This window comes from Pholis gunnellus, assembly GCF_910591455.1.
Source record: "Pholis gunnellus genome assembly, chromosome: 10".
Lineage (NCBI taxonomy): Eukaryota > Metazoa > Chordata > Actinopteri > Perciformes > Pholidae > Pholis > Pholis gunnellus.
The window spans coordinates 18,645,610-18,664,941 of NC_136537.1; the positions used below are offsets into that span (position 1 = coordinate 18,645,610).

General features: G+C 43.9%; 1 protein-coding gene across 5 annotated transcripts in view; it reads right to left on the minus strand.

The window, feature by feature from the left end:
• The window catches only part of enox2 (ecto-NOX disulfide-thiol exchanger 2), a 143,565-nt gene that overhangs the window by 87,151 nt on the left and 37,082 nt on the right, over positions 1-19,332 (minus strand). For 2 of the 5 annotated variants that reach the window (XM_079167068.1, XM_079167067.1), the window contains exon 1: positions 15,190-15,347. The exons of the other annotated variants lie outside the window; for them this stretch is intronic. In XM_079167068.1, the coding sequence (XP_079023194.1) occupies positions 15,190-15,211 (22 nt within the window). In that variant the 5' untranslated portion in view covers positions 15,212-15,347. Of the gene's footprint in view, positions 1-15,189; positions 15,348-19,332 lie in introns of those variants that run through there. 5 annotated transcript variants of the gene reach the window in all.

The window sequence follows — 19,332 nt, forward strand, 5'->3', positions numbered from 1 at the left end:
AACTTCATTCTGTAATGACCGGGGAACAAGTCACGAAGAATCTATTCCAAAAGCTGCCACACTGAAATCTCCGGCATAAATAAAGCAAATAGCCAAAGAGGGGCCAAGAGAGCACGAAGCAACATCTTTGTTTTACGTCGGGGAGGCTGGGAGCAGTTGGGGGGGGTCACAACAGGTTGCACTCAAGTCAAGTAAAGCCACTTAGGAACACAATGATTTATTTGATTTATTCAAATGCCTTGGGTTTGCACTGATGCATGCTAAAGCTGAGCTCTGACTCATTTAAAGAGAGAAACGACGTGACAAAGGGCAAAGTGAATCATCATTTTAATGTGACCCCCGGAGCAGGCTTGAAAAGCAAAAGTATGCCACTGCAAGAAGAAGAGTAATGCATCAAACGCTGAACAGTCAGACGGCAACGGCACACAGAGAAGGAAGATACGGAAGATATACACACCATCCGCATCACATTGTTTCAAAATAAGAGCGTTGGCCGATCTGTAGGAGTGGGATTAATGTCCATAATACTCCAAACGGCTATTGTGCGTTGACAATACTCTGTTAAATTGAGACGATGTCTACATATTTGGGATTTTTTTTTGAGTTATTGGATCAGCCAGCTGTAGTGGCATATAACTGGAGGAGAGGCATCCTGTCAGCTGGACAGAATAATGGTAAGCTTCAGACAACATCCATAACACACAAATACAACTTCTCATTATTGGTCGGAATGTCTCCTAAAAGTTGATGATTCTAGTCGTCAGTCGAGAAGACCAGAAGTCGTCAATCTAATCGCTGCACTCTTTTATGCAAGAGGAACAACATGACAGGATGTGAACTTTACAAAACGTCTCAAAGTGACGGCAAAACTAATTGTGATGGAAGTAGAGAGGGGTGATGGAAACGGAGGGCAGCGCGGCTCTCAGAAGAGTGAATATTATATTTCTCATATTTGTAGGGAAGGTGTATTGAAGAACAATAAAATGTATAAAAACTAAATGGCAAAGACAAAACAAGCTGTCTCAAGATGTCACCTGAGGCTCTAAGAAACTGTGATGGGCAATTTTCAATATTTTCTGACACAACAAAATATGAAACTAAAATGAAAAAAGAAACTAAATAAAGAGTAATAGTTGGAGCCGTGTGTGTGCAGAGAGAGTTGCATATTCCTACGTGATTGCACATAATACTATTAATAACAAATACTGAGTAACTCATGATCTGCTCAGCAGACGTCTTCCCGTCTCCCCTCTGATGCTCGATCACAGCGTTACTTTGTTCGTCCCGCTCAGCTCCCGCGCCAACGAGCACCAGAATAGATCTCATTTTTGTCACTTAGGTGTCTCTGTGTAGAAGCCAAAACTCCGTTTTGAAATATAAATCTTAGGTAGTTTAAAAAAAAAAAAAAAAAACTGTAAGTAAACTGAGCTCGACATTTGCTTGTGTTTTAACAACCTCTGCTTCCTTGCAGTTTGTCAAATGGCAAATCCTATATTTCCTTGTCACTTACGTCTACGCCTAATGGATACAAGAGTACCAGCCTTCAGGGAGGAAAAAGAAGCTGCTACTTGAAGAGCAGGCTACTTGGATTCACTTACACTGAGTTCAAAGACTCATCTCATATGCTCTCAACTGGAGGGTGAACAATAATGTATCCACTCTGGATCCGTATCGTCTGTTCGAGTCAACCTCAGATTGTTCTGACAGCAGCTACGGGCGATGCAGTACGAGTCCCTGCTCCTGTTGTTCCCAAAATTTCACTTCCAAATAGAAAAATTCTGACCCAGTGCAGAAGCCGTCCTCCGTTAACCATCTGCTGGCCTCTTTTGGAAATAACGTACACATTCCCAGCTGTTTCCACATCCCATGATCTCTCTCAGGGGACGAGCTTCAATAAACCAAACAATAATGTTGCAATAACATCATTGAGTATTCCTCTGTCTCCCCTGACGGGTACAGCAGAAATAGGACAGGAAATGACCTTTCCAGACACTTAATGGCCCGCAGACACGGAAGCGATCGGGACAAAGACAATTAGCCAGTTCATAGATCACACTTATCCCGCGATAGAGGAGGCGACCAAGCTCGGCAGAGGCCATCCAACCAACGTAATGAATAAAGAGTCCTGCTTCCACTCGAAAGCATATATCCATTAAGACAAGTAATGCATCGCGGCGAATGGTGGCAGCGAGCTTCCTGTTCCCAGTATCTGAAGCGAACAGTGCAGCGCTGGCTGGATTAGATTTCTCATGTTATATCTACAACGATTCCGTCTCCAGTTTTGTTCAATTTTAAATGGATTAACGAAAGGAACTCCAAATGGGACGGTGAAGAAATAACGCTGAGGAACTGTGGCAGAGTGGAAGCAGAGTGTTTTAGATGGCAGCCGTCTCTCAAGCCTCCATCTGTACGCCCGCCACCAGAACATCGGCTACACGTTTGATTGCTCATCACTAGTTAAGTGAGCACCCTCTCGCAATTGTGCACAAGGAATTTCAAAAACTGTATTCCAAAATGTAACTACTCTGATTACAGCAAAGATAAACGTGCTGGGTTGCCACAGAAGAATAATTCATCAGCCAGGAGAGTAGGCCTATTTAAACTGGAGTGATTCAGTGATTTCGGTCTCTTTCTCAATCAATTCCAATCTTCTTTCTCAATCAGTAGACCACTTGTCGAACAGGAGAAGCGGTTGTTGCCACCCTGTACTCCTTCTCAGAAAATGTTCTTCATGTAATTCACTAAATACACAAAACAGGACAACAAACAAAGAGGCATTCTGGTATCTGGCAGCGATGATAATGCTCCATCGTGTAATTTGTGGGAGGAATGAAACAATACGTTCAATCAGGCACCAACGGGAAAGATTGGGATGGAGGGCAGAGCGTTTTTTTTAAAAACGTTAAGAGCGCTGTCTCGTCTTCCACTCCATCCCGCTCACGCCATGAGCTCGAAGCTCGCCCGAGCCAAAAGGAACCAACAGCTCTGTGAGCTCACCGCTCACAATAATATCCCCACGGTACAATGCAGAATTATCAAATGACAGTAATTTACTGGATAGGTCTTGGTAGCTTTCTACGGTCTGGATGTAAAAATGTTGCACATTTCTCCTTTTACCCTATTTCCTCAGACTTTTCACTTCTGGCTGTTTTAAAAGGGATCATTTTAGAAAATGAACGACCTGAAAAAGAAAGAAGCCATCAGCCAGAGAGAAATCTGGGGAACGTGCTCGTCGGGGATAAAGCACCAAGTGTAGGAGTTCTCATTAGAAAACATTAAACTAGCGAACGAATAACATCAACCTCTTACTTCTGGTGTACCAACGCTGTAGATAGATCTTTGCTATAATACCGAGACTGTGCCACACACTGCCATGACTATCCATTATATATCATAACTGTATATTATATTTGGGGAACAAACAATCTAGTGAATCCAATATTTGTATTTCTTAACTTCAGTCTAGATGGTCACGTTTGTTCAGTGGGCTAAAACGAATGGACCTGGACGTCAAAGAATGGACACTACATGGACTTTAAGGGACAGAAAAAAGAATCTACTGACACACGAGAGATTTGTGGAAGAATTATAGACAGATTAGAAAGACTTCTCATTGAATAGAAGTGGCCTTAGTGAGACACCAACACGGGCAGACCTCTGAATACCTTGAAGAGCCCTCCGGTAACCACTCAGTCCCAGAGCAGCCGGCTAACAGCATGTGCTATTTGTGGAAGGACCACAGCAGGACCCAAATCCGGCCTGTACTACAAGACCCAGTTCCATACCGTCGCTCTGCAAACCACCAGAAGGCCCAACTTCATCTCCGTGATGAGGATGCAAAAAGATCTGGAAAACAAAGTCGATCCCGTATGCATGATATGCTGTGAACTCACGGAGATGTTCAAATGTGAAGTGATGGCCGCTGCGGTTTTTATTCCCAGGCAGGAGAGCCTCCAGACAAATGCAAATGGCATCTGATGATTAAAAAGTGCTGACACACCTGCTCACTCTATTGATTGATTTTTAGACTGACACACAACCACATAAGTCTGAAGTAGAAAAAGAAAAGAAAAAAAAAAGAAATGAGAGATTTGTATTTGATATACTGCTGGAATATGTTCCTGAGGGCTTCAGCGGGGAAGCAGACGCCCTCTAAACTTTAACAAGATGTTCATTCTTGGCTTGCATGGTTCTGGACGGCTCCAGAGGAGTTATGATTGTCAATGCAAATGAATGTGAAACTGAATTATGGAATTTTACTGCTCCAGCACCCTTTGTGTGGTTTTATGACCGCTATAAACTATGGGCTCTGTTCACAATTGTACTGTAGGACGAGCGGCAGGAGGCAGCAAACTGCTGTAGCTCACCACAGGACTGTTAGGAGAGGGAAAGAGGGCTGGTGGTTTGACCCGGATCAAACAGCCAGAACCAATGGAGGTGAGCTCAGATGGGACTTTTTATTTCATACTTTCATTGCCCTCACCACATTAAAATATCAGGACTCAGATGGGACAATTGGCCATTTAAAATGCTTTGTGAGCTTAGAGATGATTTTATCATCTCCACACTGTTGTAAACTGTGAGGTTCAAAGTTTAAACCTGATTTCGGACCCAGCAGTTAAAACAATTCTCCCTCTCTCTTCTTAGCTTTTGATCACATCGCATGATAAGTTCACCAGGATATTAGTTTTAATGGAGAAATGAGACATTAACTTTTACAATTTCTATGACAAACTGGCAAATCCCATCTGTTAATTAAGATAATGTGATATGATCACAAAAAAATCACTGGGGTAAAGTAACCTTGAGAGCTCTAAGCCTCGTTGAGAAATCATTCATTAGCCAATCACTGCTTTGGAGCCGGCTATCTGTCATAGGAACATAGCTTCTCTACTATAAAACTCAAGGACCTGATGGGAGGCTTCAGCAGCAGGAAACATGTTTCAAAGACAATTGAAACACGACCCTCAATATCTAGCCTACATTGGGAACAGCTCCCATCCCCACACTTCTCTGTTTACCTTTAAGCAGCTCCTGAGGAGCCCCATTAATGTCAATTTGTGTGGCGTGTCACTCACACAGAGAAACCCACTTCGCCAGACAAAACTACATGCGCTCCCCGCCTCGTTCTCGCCCAACGAATCCCTCATTCCAAAAATTAATTTGCAGTTAGAAAAGACCTTTTCTCTCGAGCGCGCTGCTGGAGTGGCGTCTCCATCTCGCCGGTTCTCTCGGTGGCGGTGTTGGCTAATGAGAGTCTGGTCGGGAGGCCGGCGCTGGCAGCTCGGCTCTTCAGAAGCCTTTGTCAAAAACATTGCTCCGGGGGAGATTTGAGCAGCTATAGCTGCCCACAGGAACACTCCTGCCGTGGGTGTTTCTCTCAAGTCCACACCGCTCTGTTTACCTGCAGGCGCACGCCCACTACTGTGTGTGTGTGTGTGACAAAGCCACATCCAGCCCGACACTCAGGAACTAGGAATGAATATACACACGTGTCAAATGTATTGATGTCGACGATCAGAGGGAACAACTCTAAGCTCGTATGGTGGTCTACGGTTTGTACAGCTCTATAACTAGCACTGCCTGTGTAGCCTCACATAGACATCCATCTATAAATAACACAGCAATGAGCCACACCATTGTTCTGGGTGACGTTTTCAGTCACAACGATTATCACTGTTGCTTATTTTTAGTTACACACACACACACACACACACGCACGCACACACACACACACACACACCGTCCTGCTGAGGTAAATACCCACCAAATCACAGCTTACATCCGCAACAAATCCTCCTGTTTGAGTAGCGTTTGCCAAAAATTAAGACTCTTGACTGTTTGTGGACGTCATTTAGCCTTTTTTAATATTAGCGATCCATCTGTATTGATTTGTGTATTCAGTAGGAACCATTGGGCTGACAGGTTAGGGGGGTCTGAGACACATTAATACTCTATTAATCTATATCAATGGTGGTTTTGGTCTTTTAAATGGGATTTGTGGACAACTGTAAGGATAGTTTGGACTATCAGCAGCTAGATCCTTTAACATGTGAAGTGAAGTACAGTGAAGTAAATGTTTTATATGAAAATTTCAAACGTAAACTGGGACGGATGATTTGGTTGGAATACTTGAACTTTCAACACTTTCAAAATCCCAGAAACACGAGCCAGAAACAAAACAATGACGACAAAAGTCAGACAATTAGGATGAGCGCTAAATCCTAGCTGAGAATATCCGTGTCTGCTGCGGGACCCGTCATGATATCATTCGCTATTAGACGTCTGGACAGACGCCAGATCTCAAATCCTCGGCCATGGCACCCTGGCCAAGCTCTGAATAAGGAAACATGGAGTAAACCGAGTAAACAAGACGAATCCCCTTCCATTAACAGAAGGCCGGCACACTGCAAACACGCCTGCCATCCCACCATTAATTATCTGGTCTTATGGGAAGATTAGGGGAGAGAAACTAAGCCAACAGCCAGACTTCACTGAGTGGGCCTCCCCTGTTTAATTACCAAAACAGCACAAACAAACGAAGCCCCATAGATCATGCTAAGGGTCGGCCCCGGAGGCTACGATCTGATTGGGCTCGTCTCCACTCATCTGTTCTTTCCTTCCTCTCTCTCATCACTCATCACAGCAGACAGACTGGGCACTGAGGTCACACCGTTATCAATGGCTAATGTGATGAGGGAGGAAACGGGAAAGAAGGAGTGTGACAAGAACAAGACGGTAACGCCAGGCTGATTATTTACTACATGAAATAAAACCTTCAACACCGGAGTTTGCCTGGTGTATGTTTACTCATAACGAACTGGAACAACCGTCTCAGCGGCGGTCTGGTTCTTCGCATGTTCCTCAGAACAGCTGTAAAATGTGTCCTTGGATCAAGCAGCAGCATTTCCCTTCTACCTTGAAAGCTTTGAATAAGCACAAAACAACTAAAGATCAGAGCTCAAACTATTCCGACGAGAGAAAGAAAAATAGAAAAAAATGAATCCTCAACTAATCGTTTCAGTCATTGATTGAGCAAAACACCAAACATTTTCTGATTCCAGCTTCTGGTTTTCTTAAGTCGTGCTGCTGATGTGGAGTTCAGGACACATTTCCATATAGACGGAACGAACGCACAAATAAAGCATCCAAGTGTGGGAACAACATGCATACACAAGCACGACCACAAGCGGCTCTCACAGTTGTGGGCGCTGACAGCTTCATTCCAACAGTGATTGGAAAATGGGATCGTCTGAACTTGGCGAGTAGGGATGATGAGTGCTGCTGCGTCTCCCATAGTTTTGTTCCCATTTCTGTGCACGAGGGTGTGACTAGCATGACGCTCTGCAACAAACATGTCAAACTCCCCTTTAAAAACGGATTATATCGAGATAGTATCCAACAGATTCTTACTACTGTATCATCTCCCTTATGAGATGTAAGAGGTTTAACATTGGTCTGAGATTAACTGGAATTAGTCCGATTGAGATTTGAAGGAAATGAGAGGCTAGAGAATCCAGAAGACACACGTTATTTACTGGCTGTCTTGCACAATATTTAGCTGCTCCACTGACCCCGAATCAATCCTTTCTGTCTCAAAAAGCCATCAGCCGTTTCCCTTTCTCAGTCCTCTTCTGTTCAGAGCTCATTGTCATGGTCAATCTGTTATCGCTGGGAAATTGTTATTAAACTGCAATAAGCACATTTTCAGTAATATTCTCTTTCACGCCAACACTCTTTAGAGACTTATTAAAAAGAGGGATTATTAAAATAAATACGCAATGCAAGATCTTTACTTACTGCTAAACAATTTGTGGACATTATGAATACCTGTTTTGAAAGAGCACAAGCAATAAAATAGATTTTTATAAGGAAATCTTTTTGCGATGGAGTGAGTTGAGCGATGCATGCCACTTTATAAAGACAACCTTTGTATCTTCCGTCGTCTGTCCAGAGGCTGTTTAGAGATCTAATCACCCCTGACGTCTGCTGATCACACTTCATTGTGACCCATTCAAGTTCATTTGATGACTTCAACACACCAGCACCTTTAATACACATTCAAATGCTCCAGTGGCCTACGGGAGTGAAGTTTATCATTTCTCCTGCTCATGCCGTTCAGGTCGACCCAAACATGAGCCGCTGACTTACTGGCATCACATATTTAACGTCTCATTGTCAATCAATCAAATCAAAAACACACTGATGCTGTATTTTAAATAACAACTTACCAAATAATCCTCATGTAGACGAGCACACTGACAGGAATCCAATGCAGTACAAACATAAATTCAATTCCATTTTAAGTATCAATAGTTGTATAAAATGGTCTGAGTCTGCAGTTTTCACTTGTGAAGACTTCAAACAACTGATGCAATGCAGATCAATACAAAGAAATCTTTAATGTAAGGCCTCTTAAGCGCTCCAAGTGAAACAAGTATACGTCCAATACAGTCCGGGGTGCCCTTCCCCTTCAGAACATTAACCTACTACCTGATCCCCAGGAGGTTCTGTTGTGGGACCCCTGGTTTCCCTGTTGGTGGTGCTGAGCTGAGCCACAGCCCGTTACCCTTGAGCCTGGTCCCAGCGTCGGTCCAGGGACCACGCTAACAAACTAAAGCTCGACGCTCGTCATAAAGAAAGGGAGCCATCTGACCACTCACTAGGGACCTGAAAAAGTGCAGGTTGTTGGTGCAGCCCCTCGACTTGGACACAATAATTAATCTTCATATCGATCTTCCTCCCAGACTTCTGTTGGGACCAGCACAGAAAGCATGACGGAGAACCTGCAGTATGTTTCAGCTTCAGGAGAGGAATACGGCCAGAAGATAGCCGGAGCTTTTCCTCCCACCCAGTCTCATAAACACACACGATTTATCCTCAACATCCCCTTGACTCGGGAGGTATTTTATCCGTCTACAAAGGGAGGAAACCTCCAAAACAGCAAGAAGTAGATACGGATAAAATAAGCGGTTTAGAGTCACAAGTTTCACGTAAAGCACAAGAACGCAACCAGATAAACTGAAGGAGAACAAGGTCAGACGGTGAAAATTACAATTTAAACCAAAGAAAAAAAAAGCAACGCCAGTATTTCAGTCCATTTTACCAAAATGCTGTAATATTTGACAAGACCTTGTCTGTGTCCAGATCCACTCTTTATCTGGTGTCCCTGATGCTAAAGGAGAGTTCAGATGCTCCCCTGACTCTCCCTCCTGCACCAGTTTCTCGTTACCATCAAGCCCCCTCGCTGACAAACTGCCCACCAGGCTCTGAAATACGACCCATAAAGCCCGGTGCCACTATAAACCCGGAGCCACGGCTGATTTGTGAATCCAATTACCTCCCTGTCTGTAATGGCTGTGTTCAGTGCCATGATGTGAAGTCAGCATATGTCCTTAAAGCCCACGGCCTCCACAAGGAGCGACGTCCAGCATCTAGGACGGATCATCTAAATAACCATCTTGATGTATAGCGGTGCAGGGAGGCGGAGGGGATGTGGGAAGCCAAAAATAAAAAGTTTAGTTTGCTGGCACAAACACAGAGAGAGAGAGAGAGAGAGAGAGAGAGAAAGAGAGAGAGAGGTCAAAGAGCAGTTTAAGATGTATAGACCTACACTGATTAAGAAGACTTGCTGGCAGAGAGAGAAGAAACTAAGGCAGGGCTAGCAGCAGAGGGATTTCCTGTCACTGATCTTGGGCACATTTGTTTCGGAGATGCTGCAACTTCACTCCATCGACAGCGCATTTCTATTCAACTGTGAAACTAGACTAGATTAAGAGTTTAGTCAGGTTATTTTAGTCTCAATTTATTGTTACGACCAGGCCGATATATCGTCCAGATATACGCCAAAGATATGTTTGAGGTCATTTAGAAGCCGTGTCGCCATGTTATGGAATATCTGGGTCCAGCCCCAGAGAGCAGTTGCAAGTTTATGTTTGAAATTGTGAAATGCCCTGCTCAGCTCAAGCTGTTGTCTCGGACAGTGACTTTTGTCGACTTATAGATTTAATCAAAATTTCTCTAAAACTGACTCCCTCCACAAAGAATCATGCAGAAACATGAAACGCCTTAAATCTGGTGTTTACCAGAGACATGCTTAATAAAAAGACAAATCAACTGAAGAAATCTCAGTCGACGAAGATCAAATCAACCAATTAGTCGACTAATCAACTAAGAGGGGGAAATCCTTCAACAATGGTATTGGTAACAGCCCTGGTAAGTACTGCCTCATAAATCATGTTACTTTTGGACTATACTCCGAGAGGAAATTGGGGGATTTTATTGGATAGTTGAGCTGACTCCCTGACTCCCTGGAAATAAGGGAGTGAGTGAGTGAGTGAGTAAGTGAGTGAGTGAGTGAGTGAGTGAGTGAGTGAGGTGAATGACATGCAACAAAGCCTCTTGCCCACCACAGGATGATCCAGTCTCAGCACTTTTGTATCACTACAATAAATATGTGGTTAGTATGCCTAACGGGCTGATCACACATGTATACATTCTCAAAACAAAACTGCAAACATTCATATTGAGTGGGACCTGACAAACTGTGCGACTTCCTCGTGTGTAGTGATGGTGAAGCGGCTGGGTTTTGAACTTATTATTGCTGTCCTCAATTCAACTCGCCACCGCCATGACACAGAGCTCTAAAGTTGACCTCAACTGGCATTCCAATGACCCAAAATAGACAAGAGCTGTAATTTTAAAAAAGGAACCCGACTGAAAACTACACCCTATTCCTTCGGCAGAATGATACACTGCTTTTGTATCATTCCCCCATAAACGCTGAGCTTCCATTGCTCAGAAAGCGGCTGAGAAACCTCACTAATATTGCTCAGTAAGCAAAAGAAGCCTTTGCATTTATCCAGCAGCGGGGGTCTGACTCTAGCCAGGCTCCGGGCTGTGAACATGTAAGTACAGGGCTTCCTTTGAGCTCAAACACCAAACCTTTCACAGCCCTTCCAACGACATTTCAGATAGGGGCCTGTTTTTTTCCCTTGCGCTATTAAAGCTTCTGCACAGTGGGGATCTGTGAGTGTGAGTCTGTTCATGTAAAATGGGAAGAAATGCCCCAAACAAAATTCACCACGAAGAAATGAGTCTTGCAAATGGAAAATTCCTGAGTTACTCAAACTTCTCCCACTTCCTTTCCACAGAGAACCACGTTATCACGGAAACATGGTTTGGACATTATTTCAGTCTATAACGGACAGGCAACATACAGACTGCTACTCTATTATTAATGCATTCTGGGTAACGTTCTGTCCATCCATTCTGGTACCCTTTTGTTTCCATGCTACTCTCCTCCCCTCCCCCCCCTTCAGCCATTCCTTCTTCCCAAAGTAAGAGCCATATAAATGGGCTCTCAGTCTCTATTACAGTAGAGTGATGGCTGCTTTCCAGACAGGCAATCTCTATGGACACCCCTGTTCTCCGGTCCAAACCACTGAACCACGGTCTCGGCTTTCTCCCTTCTCTCTGCGGGGGAAATGTTCGACACATCAACGTGTGGCAGAGGAACACGACAGAGAGGGTCAACTCCTACACAGCAATAGCGTCACAGAACTTCCTGCAGCAAAAACGGGTTCCTAATAATAAATCGTCAATATATGCAAAGCAGATCCGTATGATGTTTAACAGAAGAAAACCACATAACGCAACTCCTACGTTAACAGTTGGATTTAACGGCTCAATCTATCATCCGGTGCTGAAGCAGAACATTGTTTATTGGAACAGGTAAGTTCCCACATCCCTCTGGTGATCCATCACGGCACGTGTTGTGCTACTTTTAGTTGCTTCTCTTAGCACCGCTGGTAAGGGAGAAAAAAAACCTCGGTCTCCTGGGAGCCAGGTAGGTGCAATGTGTCTCTGGCGAGAGTTGTCCTCTTCCATCCCTCGAGGAGAGCCCAGTGAACCCAAGAGATCTACCTCAAGGCTGCTTTTTTCAAACAAGAACAAAGCAAATAGAATATGTTTTGCCTTTGTACGGTTTGTCGAACAGAATAAGTAATTTGATGTCGTCGCCTCGTGCTTTTTTGAGTTTTATTGATTAAAATCATTCATAAAAACTAATTTACAGGTGAGTCAATAATGAAAATATTTGTTCGTTGCAGCCCAAATCTACCTCACAAAAAACAGACATCATTCAGATATTTAATATCATATTAATGATAACACACAAGATGGTCGTCATCCAAACTCCTAATCAAGAAAATGTGCAGTTCCCCTGGCTAAAAATGATTTGTTGTAGAGGACTGAAGTTTTTTCATTATAGGTTTTTAAAAGCAGATCAGAAAACGTGGAAAAGTTGTCCAGCGACTCCCCGATGAACGGCCTAATCCAGCGTCTTCAGAGTGCCTCTCCGTTCTCCTCTGCTCAAAAGGGAGCCGTCAGCGGGGTTTAACTCGGCAGCGCCGCACAACGCACTGCTCACAAACAGCAAACGCAGAGTGAGGCTGGTGGCTCACGTCATCTTTCATGTCGCTCCTGAGCGTACCGTTGCAGAGTCCTTAGCTCCGGTTTCAAGGTTCCCCGCATGGTTGCTTATCGTGAAAGTGATTAGAAATGAGGAGCTCTGTCAGTGATACGGTTGGAGTCCCAGAGTTGGTTGCCTTCAGACTGCCAAGCTCTCTTTGCTACTCGATACCAGATGGCAGGTTGAACCGCGGCTGCTGCCAACACTGCTGATCCTCACAGGGATCTTCAACACAAGCTAATATACTTTTCTTCAACAGCAAACAACGTTTTTCGCCTCTCTTTTAACGCTGCTGCTGCTGCTTTTCAAAAGACCACATCCAATGTTTCTGCAGGGCGCATACAAGTGAGCATTAGAACAGAGGAGTAAACAACGATCATTACCCCACATTAGCCTGCCACCCAGATTTAGGATGAGTGGTGAGGCAGTGAAACGATCATTATTACAGCGACAGTCTTAAACATCAGCTCAACAGATGGTGCGCTGGAGAGATGGCACCGCGTGAAGGGGGCTCAGGCGAGCAGCTTGGAAAGTGTGTGACGAAGCATCCACACCGTTATCCCACTGGGAGCTGTGTGAAAAAAGTTTCTAATGATCGGAGTTTGTTTGGTAATGGAGGGTTGAGGCGGAAACAGTGTGGATCACTGAGGGCTTTCTCAGTGATCCACAACATGGATTGTAACATACCACCACAACGCCAACAGGCAACTTCTTCTGAAAGACAAACTGGGAGAATCCTGTAAGAGGCTATATTTAAAACAACCAAGTTTCCGGTGATAACGGATTCCCCGATATCAACTTCTGAAGTTCTGTCTCACAAATACTTTTCCACTTGAGCTTATTTAGGGGAACCGGTTCCACCAGATCCGATATTTGTCGACTTTTTGTTTTCCCACTTTATTCTTTTGTCTTCGTCCCTTTTGTCATTTTTTTTCCTCGACAGCTACCGCTATGATAATCCCACTTAGTAACCACAAATTGTCACGCGACAGCCAATTAAAAGCGGAGAGTTTCCAAAGCTGCCAAATCTCCCGGTATTGTACAGTAGTCTGCTCAGTATTCAGTCTTAATTTGTTCTGCAGCACTATCATCCTATGCCAAAGAGAGCTGAAACATTTAAGCTGCTTCTCAAGCACTCTATGTGCAACCTTTAAATCTCTTCTCTCTGACAGATCTGAGCAAAGTGCCCCCCCTCCCTCGCACCATTAAAGGCAATCTAAGGATGCTCCGCCGATTGATCGGAGAGGACTGGTGCAGTGTGGAGGTAAATGGCCGTCACATGGGCCTGATGGACCTTTTCTCTCTCCCAGTGGTCGCCACCATTCACTCAATTTGATTCAGAGCATGTTTGTGCCTCTGGATGAGGAGGAAATAGAGGAGAAGGGAACTGATCCGTTCAGTCTGCGCAAGAACAACAGCGTGGCGGCAGAGGACCAACAACTTTCCAATCAGAGGGAGGCGATAACAACACATCCTCTGGTCAAAGGCACGTGTTTGAATTAACAATCATGCACCGTGAAGTTATTCTAATTATTGAACTGAAACACTTTAACAATTAGCTGCATTGCAAAGTTAATTAAACCGTACTTTGAGTAGCCTGCTTTCTAAATGTAAAGAAAAAGCATATAAAGACGTTATAAAGTTGTAACATATGAGGTGAGGGATGAGCAGGAAAACTGGAAATGCAGTGGATGTTTTTTAGTGACTCACTGCAATGACAAACGGAAAATGAATGCCATGAGACTAATCCTTGACAAGTCATTGCTTTTATGAGCTTAAGGAAAGTAGCAATTAGCGCTCTGAAGACATAAACAACAGAGGAGCTGTGGGACATCGGGGGTAAATGTACCCTGACCGTAAACAGAGGAGGCTGCTGAATAAAGCAGAGTAAGCAGGTTAAAGTGGGAGTTCAGACAGCATCCCCCTCGCTTGATTAGATCCTGTGAGCCCACGAGGGAGACGTCACATTTACATCCAGCTACTTAAGCGGTGAGCGGTGATTCGGGAATAAATGACACGGAAATCTTAAATAGTTGGACGTCACAGCAGAAGAAAAACCACAACAACTTCTATATATTCAGCTTACAACTCGCAACCCTCCTGCAAGACAGGCCTAACGCGTCTCACAGAGCTCCGTTACGCTGCCCGGATATAATAAAAACCGGATTGAATGGCACGTGAGAAACAAATAACAATGCATTTCAACAGCAGTTAATCCGGCGTCAGCGTGGATGTGATCTATTCTGAAAACTTCCATCCACGAACAGCTGCAGTAAGGCGTGTGTCAGTCGAGATAAGAGCGACGGATCGTGTCTATTGTACCGAGAAGCAAGTGAAAAATGCGAAACAGGGAATCATTGTTGGTCGTTTATCACCCATAGAGCACACCGTTACATATCATAAGTGCTGAGGCACACGAGAAAGGGACAAAAAGCAACCCCGGCACACCGGAGAGAGGCAGCACGGAGCGTCTTCTGCGGTCTCAACAGCCGCTGTACACCCGACAATTACGCACTGAACACGGACAGAAAATCTCCCAGCATGCCGGAATAACTTGCATCCCGTAACTCGTGCGGTACCTGACGTCCAGCCTGCAGGCGACACAAGTGCAGATAGTCGGTGTGTGTGTGTGTGTGTGTGTGTGTGTGTGTGTGTGTATACAATAACATCTCCGCTGCCATCATAAAGACCGTGTGCATAAAACTTGAAGCGTGTACCTGTGTACTGCAAGAGAAACATTGTCCACAGAATGCGAGCTGCGATTCTCCGTCGGCCGTCTGCTTGTAGGACGAAGTGTACGAAGTGTAAAAAAAAAGAAGAGAATCCGTGAATGGAGACGGGGCTCGTCCCTCAGTCAGTCTCCGCTCCGCTCCGCTCGGCAGACTGGACTGCAATGAGAGCAGCCCCGTCGAAGCGGGACCTTTTTAGCTACGGCGGGGCGAGCCCGCCCTCGCGACGTGCCCGGTTCGCGGCTCAAGCAGAACAAGCAGTTCGCTTCAGGGGAGGAGGGAGGAGGGCGAACTCTCCGGGCGGGCGATATACAGTCACCGTCCAAAAAAAAAAAAGAAAAAGAGAGAAACTCGTGCTCGTATTCTTTGTCAAGTATGCTGTGGAGGCGAGCTCGAGCACCGGAGGGACCGTGGAGAGAGAGAGGGAGAGGGTGTCGTTTTCATAGAGAGCCGCAGCCGAACTTCCCCCGACGGCAAGTCCCTCACAGCGAACAGGAGGAACCTCTCAACAACGCCACCCACTCCTGAGCTGCATGCCAAATAAACCAGATTTTTGATGACATTTTCTGAGGTGCAGCAAAAAAAACATTAATTCTCCCTAAAAAGCGAGGTTATTTCTCCAAACTTTGAACAGCTGTGCTGTTTCAAGAAGGGTGCCATTCTGTAGCCTGCCAGTTGGAGGAGGAGACGCAAAGACATTATCAGTTTAATATCTCGGACAGTGATGAGAGGCATTCCTGTCATCCCCCAGGCTCAGGATTCACTCTGTGTTTGTTTTCTGTCCATATTTATTAAAATAAGTAGGATACCAATCATCTAGATGAAGCTGCAGGCTGTGAAGCAGCTTTTAATAGTAAGACTGCCCACAGTGTAACCACTCTGATAAAAAAACACTACATCCAACTAAATATTCGTATCATCTTTGGCTCCCGCTATGAACAATAAATATGTTTAAATGTGGCAGAGGCTTCTCGGGATGTGAATGCAGTCTTGGTTTGATCAACAAAGATTAATTACACACGGAAAACAGCAGAACAAACACTATTATGCTTCCATAATTAGATACAAGCTGTGTGAAGTCATGAAAAGAGATGCGGGTGATATCCGCTGTGGTCAGCTGAGTCGTCTATTCCTGATAACATGGACTCCCTTCAGTCTGGTTCAGTCTGGCTTCTGGAGGAGACACTGACATCACCTGTTCAATGTTATTGTTCAGTCTAAACTCCTAATGGTAACAGCATGTCAAACAGGTTTTATTATTCATTAACGTTGATGTATACACTGTGCTCATTTTAGGAACCTGATACTGAGGATTTTTTTTTTCCTTGAGAAAATGAAAACGAGTTGTTGTTCCTCGTATTAGGAGCATGAACAGGTCAGCATATATATAGATTAGTTGTATTAGATACACTTTGCCTCAACTGCTGCAGTGCAATTAATACCACATTTATGAGCATTATAATGTTCAGTGTTTGTTACCAGCCATGAAAACATCGCTGGTATTGTCTTCACCTTGTGAGTCTCTGTGTGTGTGTGTGTGTGTGTGTGTGTGTGTGTGTGTGTGTGTGTGTGTGTGTGTGTGTGTGTGTGTGTGTGTGTGTGTGTGTGTGTGTGTGTGTGTGTGTGTCATCATGGCAAAATGTGGTCATGGAGTCGAGTCAAGTCATGTCGAACTTGATTATCCCACAAGGGGAAAAATTTGGTTGCCGCCAGGTATGCAAACACATTCTTTATGAAACCACAATCACATAATGCAACAATCAAAACAAAAGCGAGATCACTTCATATGAAAAAAAAAACCAGCTGAAGTGCTTTAGTGGCGAGATCTCGTGCAATTACTGTGCAAACAACAGGACAGAACAGGCAATGAAACTTCTGAGTCATCATTGCAGTGCACACATGCAATTATGCACACATTGAAAATATGCATTTTTCTCAAGGAGCGCAGACGCTGTTTGGACCCGATTAGAAATTGCACCTACTTGGATTTGATTTCCCACCAGGTCGATTTCATTCCCTTTAATATCCATCGGTTTTGGGTTGGGCGTCGACTTCCTAAAATGAATGATCGTGTCTTTGGGTTTTGACACGTGCAGATTAAGAACCGGCCCATGACCTAGTTCCTCACCTTCCAGGAGGCTTAGCACCACCGAATGATCGGCATACTTTACAACGTGTCTATTCTGGTATTTACTTTGACAGCTGCTTGTGTAAAGAATATAAATGAAGGGAGACAGATCATGTTAAAGTCTGGCTCGAGTCAAATGACCCTCGAGATCACGATACAGGTTCAGCAGCCACACAGATCTCATGTCTGGCTATTAAACTGTCCACTGACTGTATAAGCTGCATTCAAACATGCACATAAACAGAAACATCCATATATACAAGTCTAAACTGAGGTTGCGCAGTTCAGGTCAGAAGGCCGTGGGCACGTTTAGAAGAATATCTTCAGGATCAAATTATTCTCTCCTCTGCTCCACCAATGAGTCTGTTTCCACCACCGTCAAACGATTATTTCAAAGGTAAATAAAAGTGTTTACCAAAGGCCAGTGTTGCCCTCAACTTCCAGCCCACTGTGAAGTCAGGAGAGCACCGTTCCACAAACAAGGTGCCGTTATGAGAGTGACATACTACACGGAGTCTTTCATCCGCTGTCAGTAAATACTGTAACTACAGCAACTGACCGATTTAGAGAAATAAACCAGGTTTCTTCTTCGGAAAACAAAAGCGTTTGCTCAATATCCACGGTTACTTCCTGGAAATAACAACTGCATGTTTACAGTCAGACACTGGTGACGGATGATTTGGATGTACATGTAACAGGGTTCACACATATTTCCTCTGAACCGTCAGTGTATACATGGAAGAATAAAAAGGTTGGAGTCTGAAGTGTAGTAAACTGATCCAGCCGAACATTAGAGACTTCTCTCAGAACCACGTATCCTCTGTTATAAAAGGTATTTATGAAGCAAAGTTACATCACTTTTCCAAAACTTTCTGGGTTTATGAGAATATCAAAAGCTCTCCGGGCCTGAAAATTGCTATTTTCAAATTTCATGACTTTTCCAGGTTTTATTGGCCGTACGAACTCGTATGTGAAGTCAACTTAAAATTATACAAACAGACAACTTCCCTTCCGCAGGTACAACTGAACAAGAATCTAAACTGGCAGGTCGGTCCAAAAACAACTTTGAAAGAGAGAGCATTTTTCACTTCTGACTACATTATTAGCATCAACAGACTTATTGTTGCAGTTAAAGTACAAATCCCACACTTTCAAAACAGACTGGCCTAAAGACGAAATATAACCGTCTTTAGGTAACCAACCCAACACCCCCAAAATGCTTTATTCAGGCTACGTTACAATGAGGATTCTTGGATAGACTTCTGAAACATGACACAGTAATATGTGGACCTGTCTTCCTCTCACATTTGGACTGCAGCCTAGCCTTTGAAAAATATTGGATGGACAAGCCTATTATTCCCTGCTTCACATGCCCTGTGAAGTGGGTTGGTTAAAAAAATAAAATAAAAAATCCCCCAGAGCACATGCACACACATCAAGGTCACATTTAAGAGTCACATCAGTGGCTACAAACACGGCGCTATGAGCCAGGAGTTACGTATCTATCATCTGCATGTAGGGATGTAAAATAACTGATAGCTGGCCACCAGAAAGGAGGAGAAATAAACAGATTTTTTTTTTTCCAGGCAGAATTCAATTACCCCTGTCAGCCAGTAGTAATGAGTAACAGCCAGTGCATGCTCTCATTCAATTTCAGTGTCTCTAGGGAATGATGTTTTTCTGATGTCTCCATTTTGTTTCTTTTTTTTAAACAATGATGCTCTTTCTGTGGCCTGCTTAGTGTAGCAAAACATTCAAATCAAACACTAATTTGCCTCCGTGCCTCAGCAGATGAAAGCATTCTTGGTTTGGCTTTTATGGTTTCGTTTTGAGAATGTGTGTGTTCGGTGATATTAAGGGCCTCTTTAGTCAAATAAACTGCTTAAAAGTGAGGTGAAATAAGTCATTCTGGCTGAAAGATTTCACCATCTGTGGAAAAGAATAATAAAGAAAACAGATAAAAGCTTCATAAATCATGAACTCATGTCGTCAAATAGGCTTCA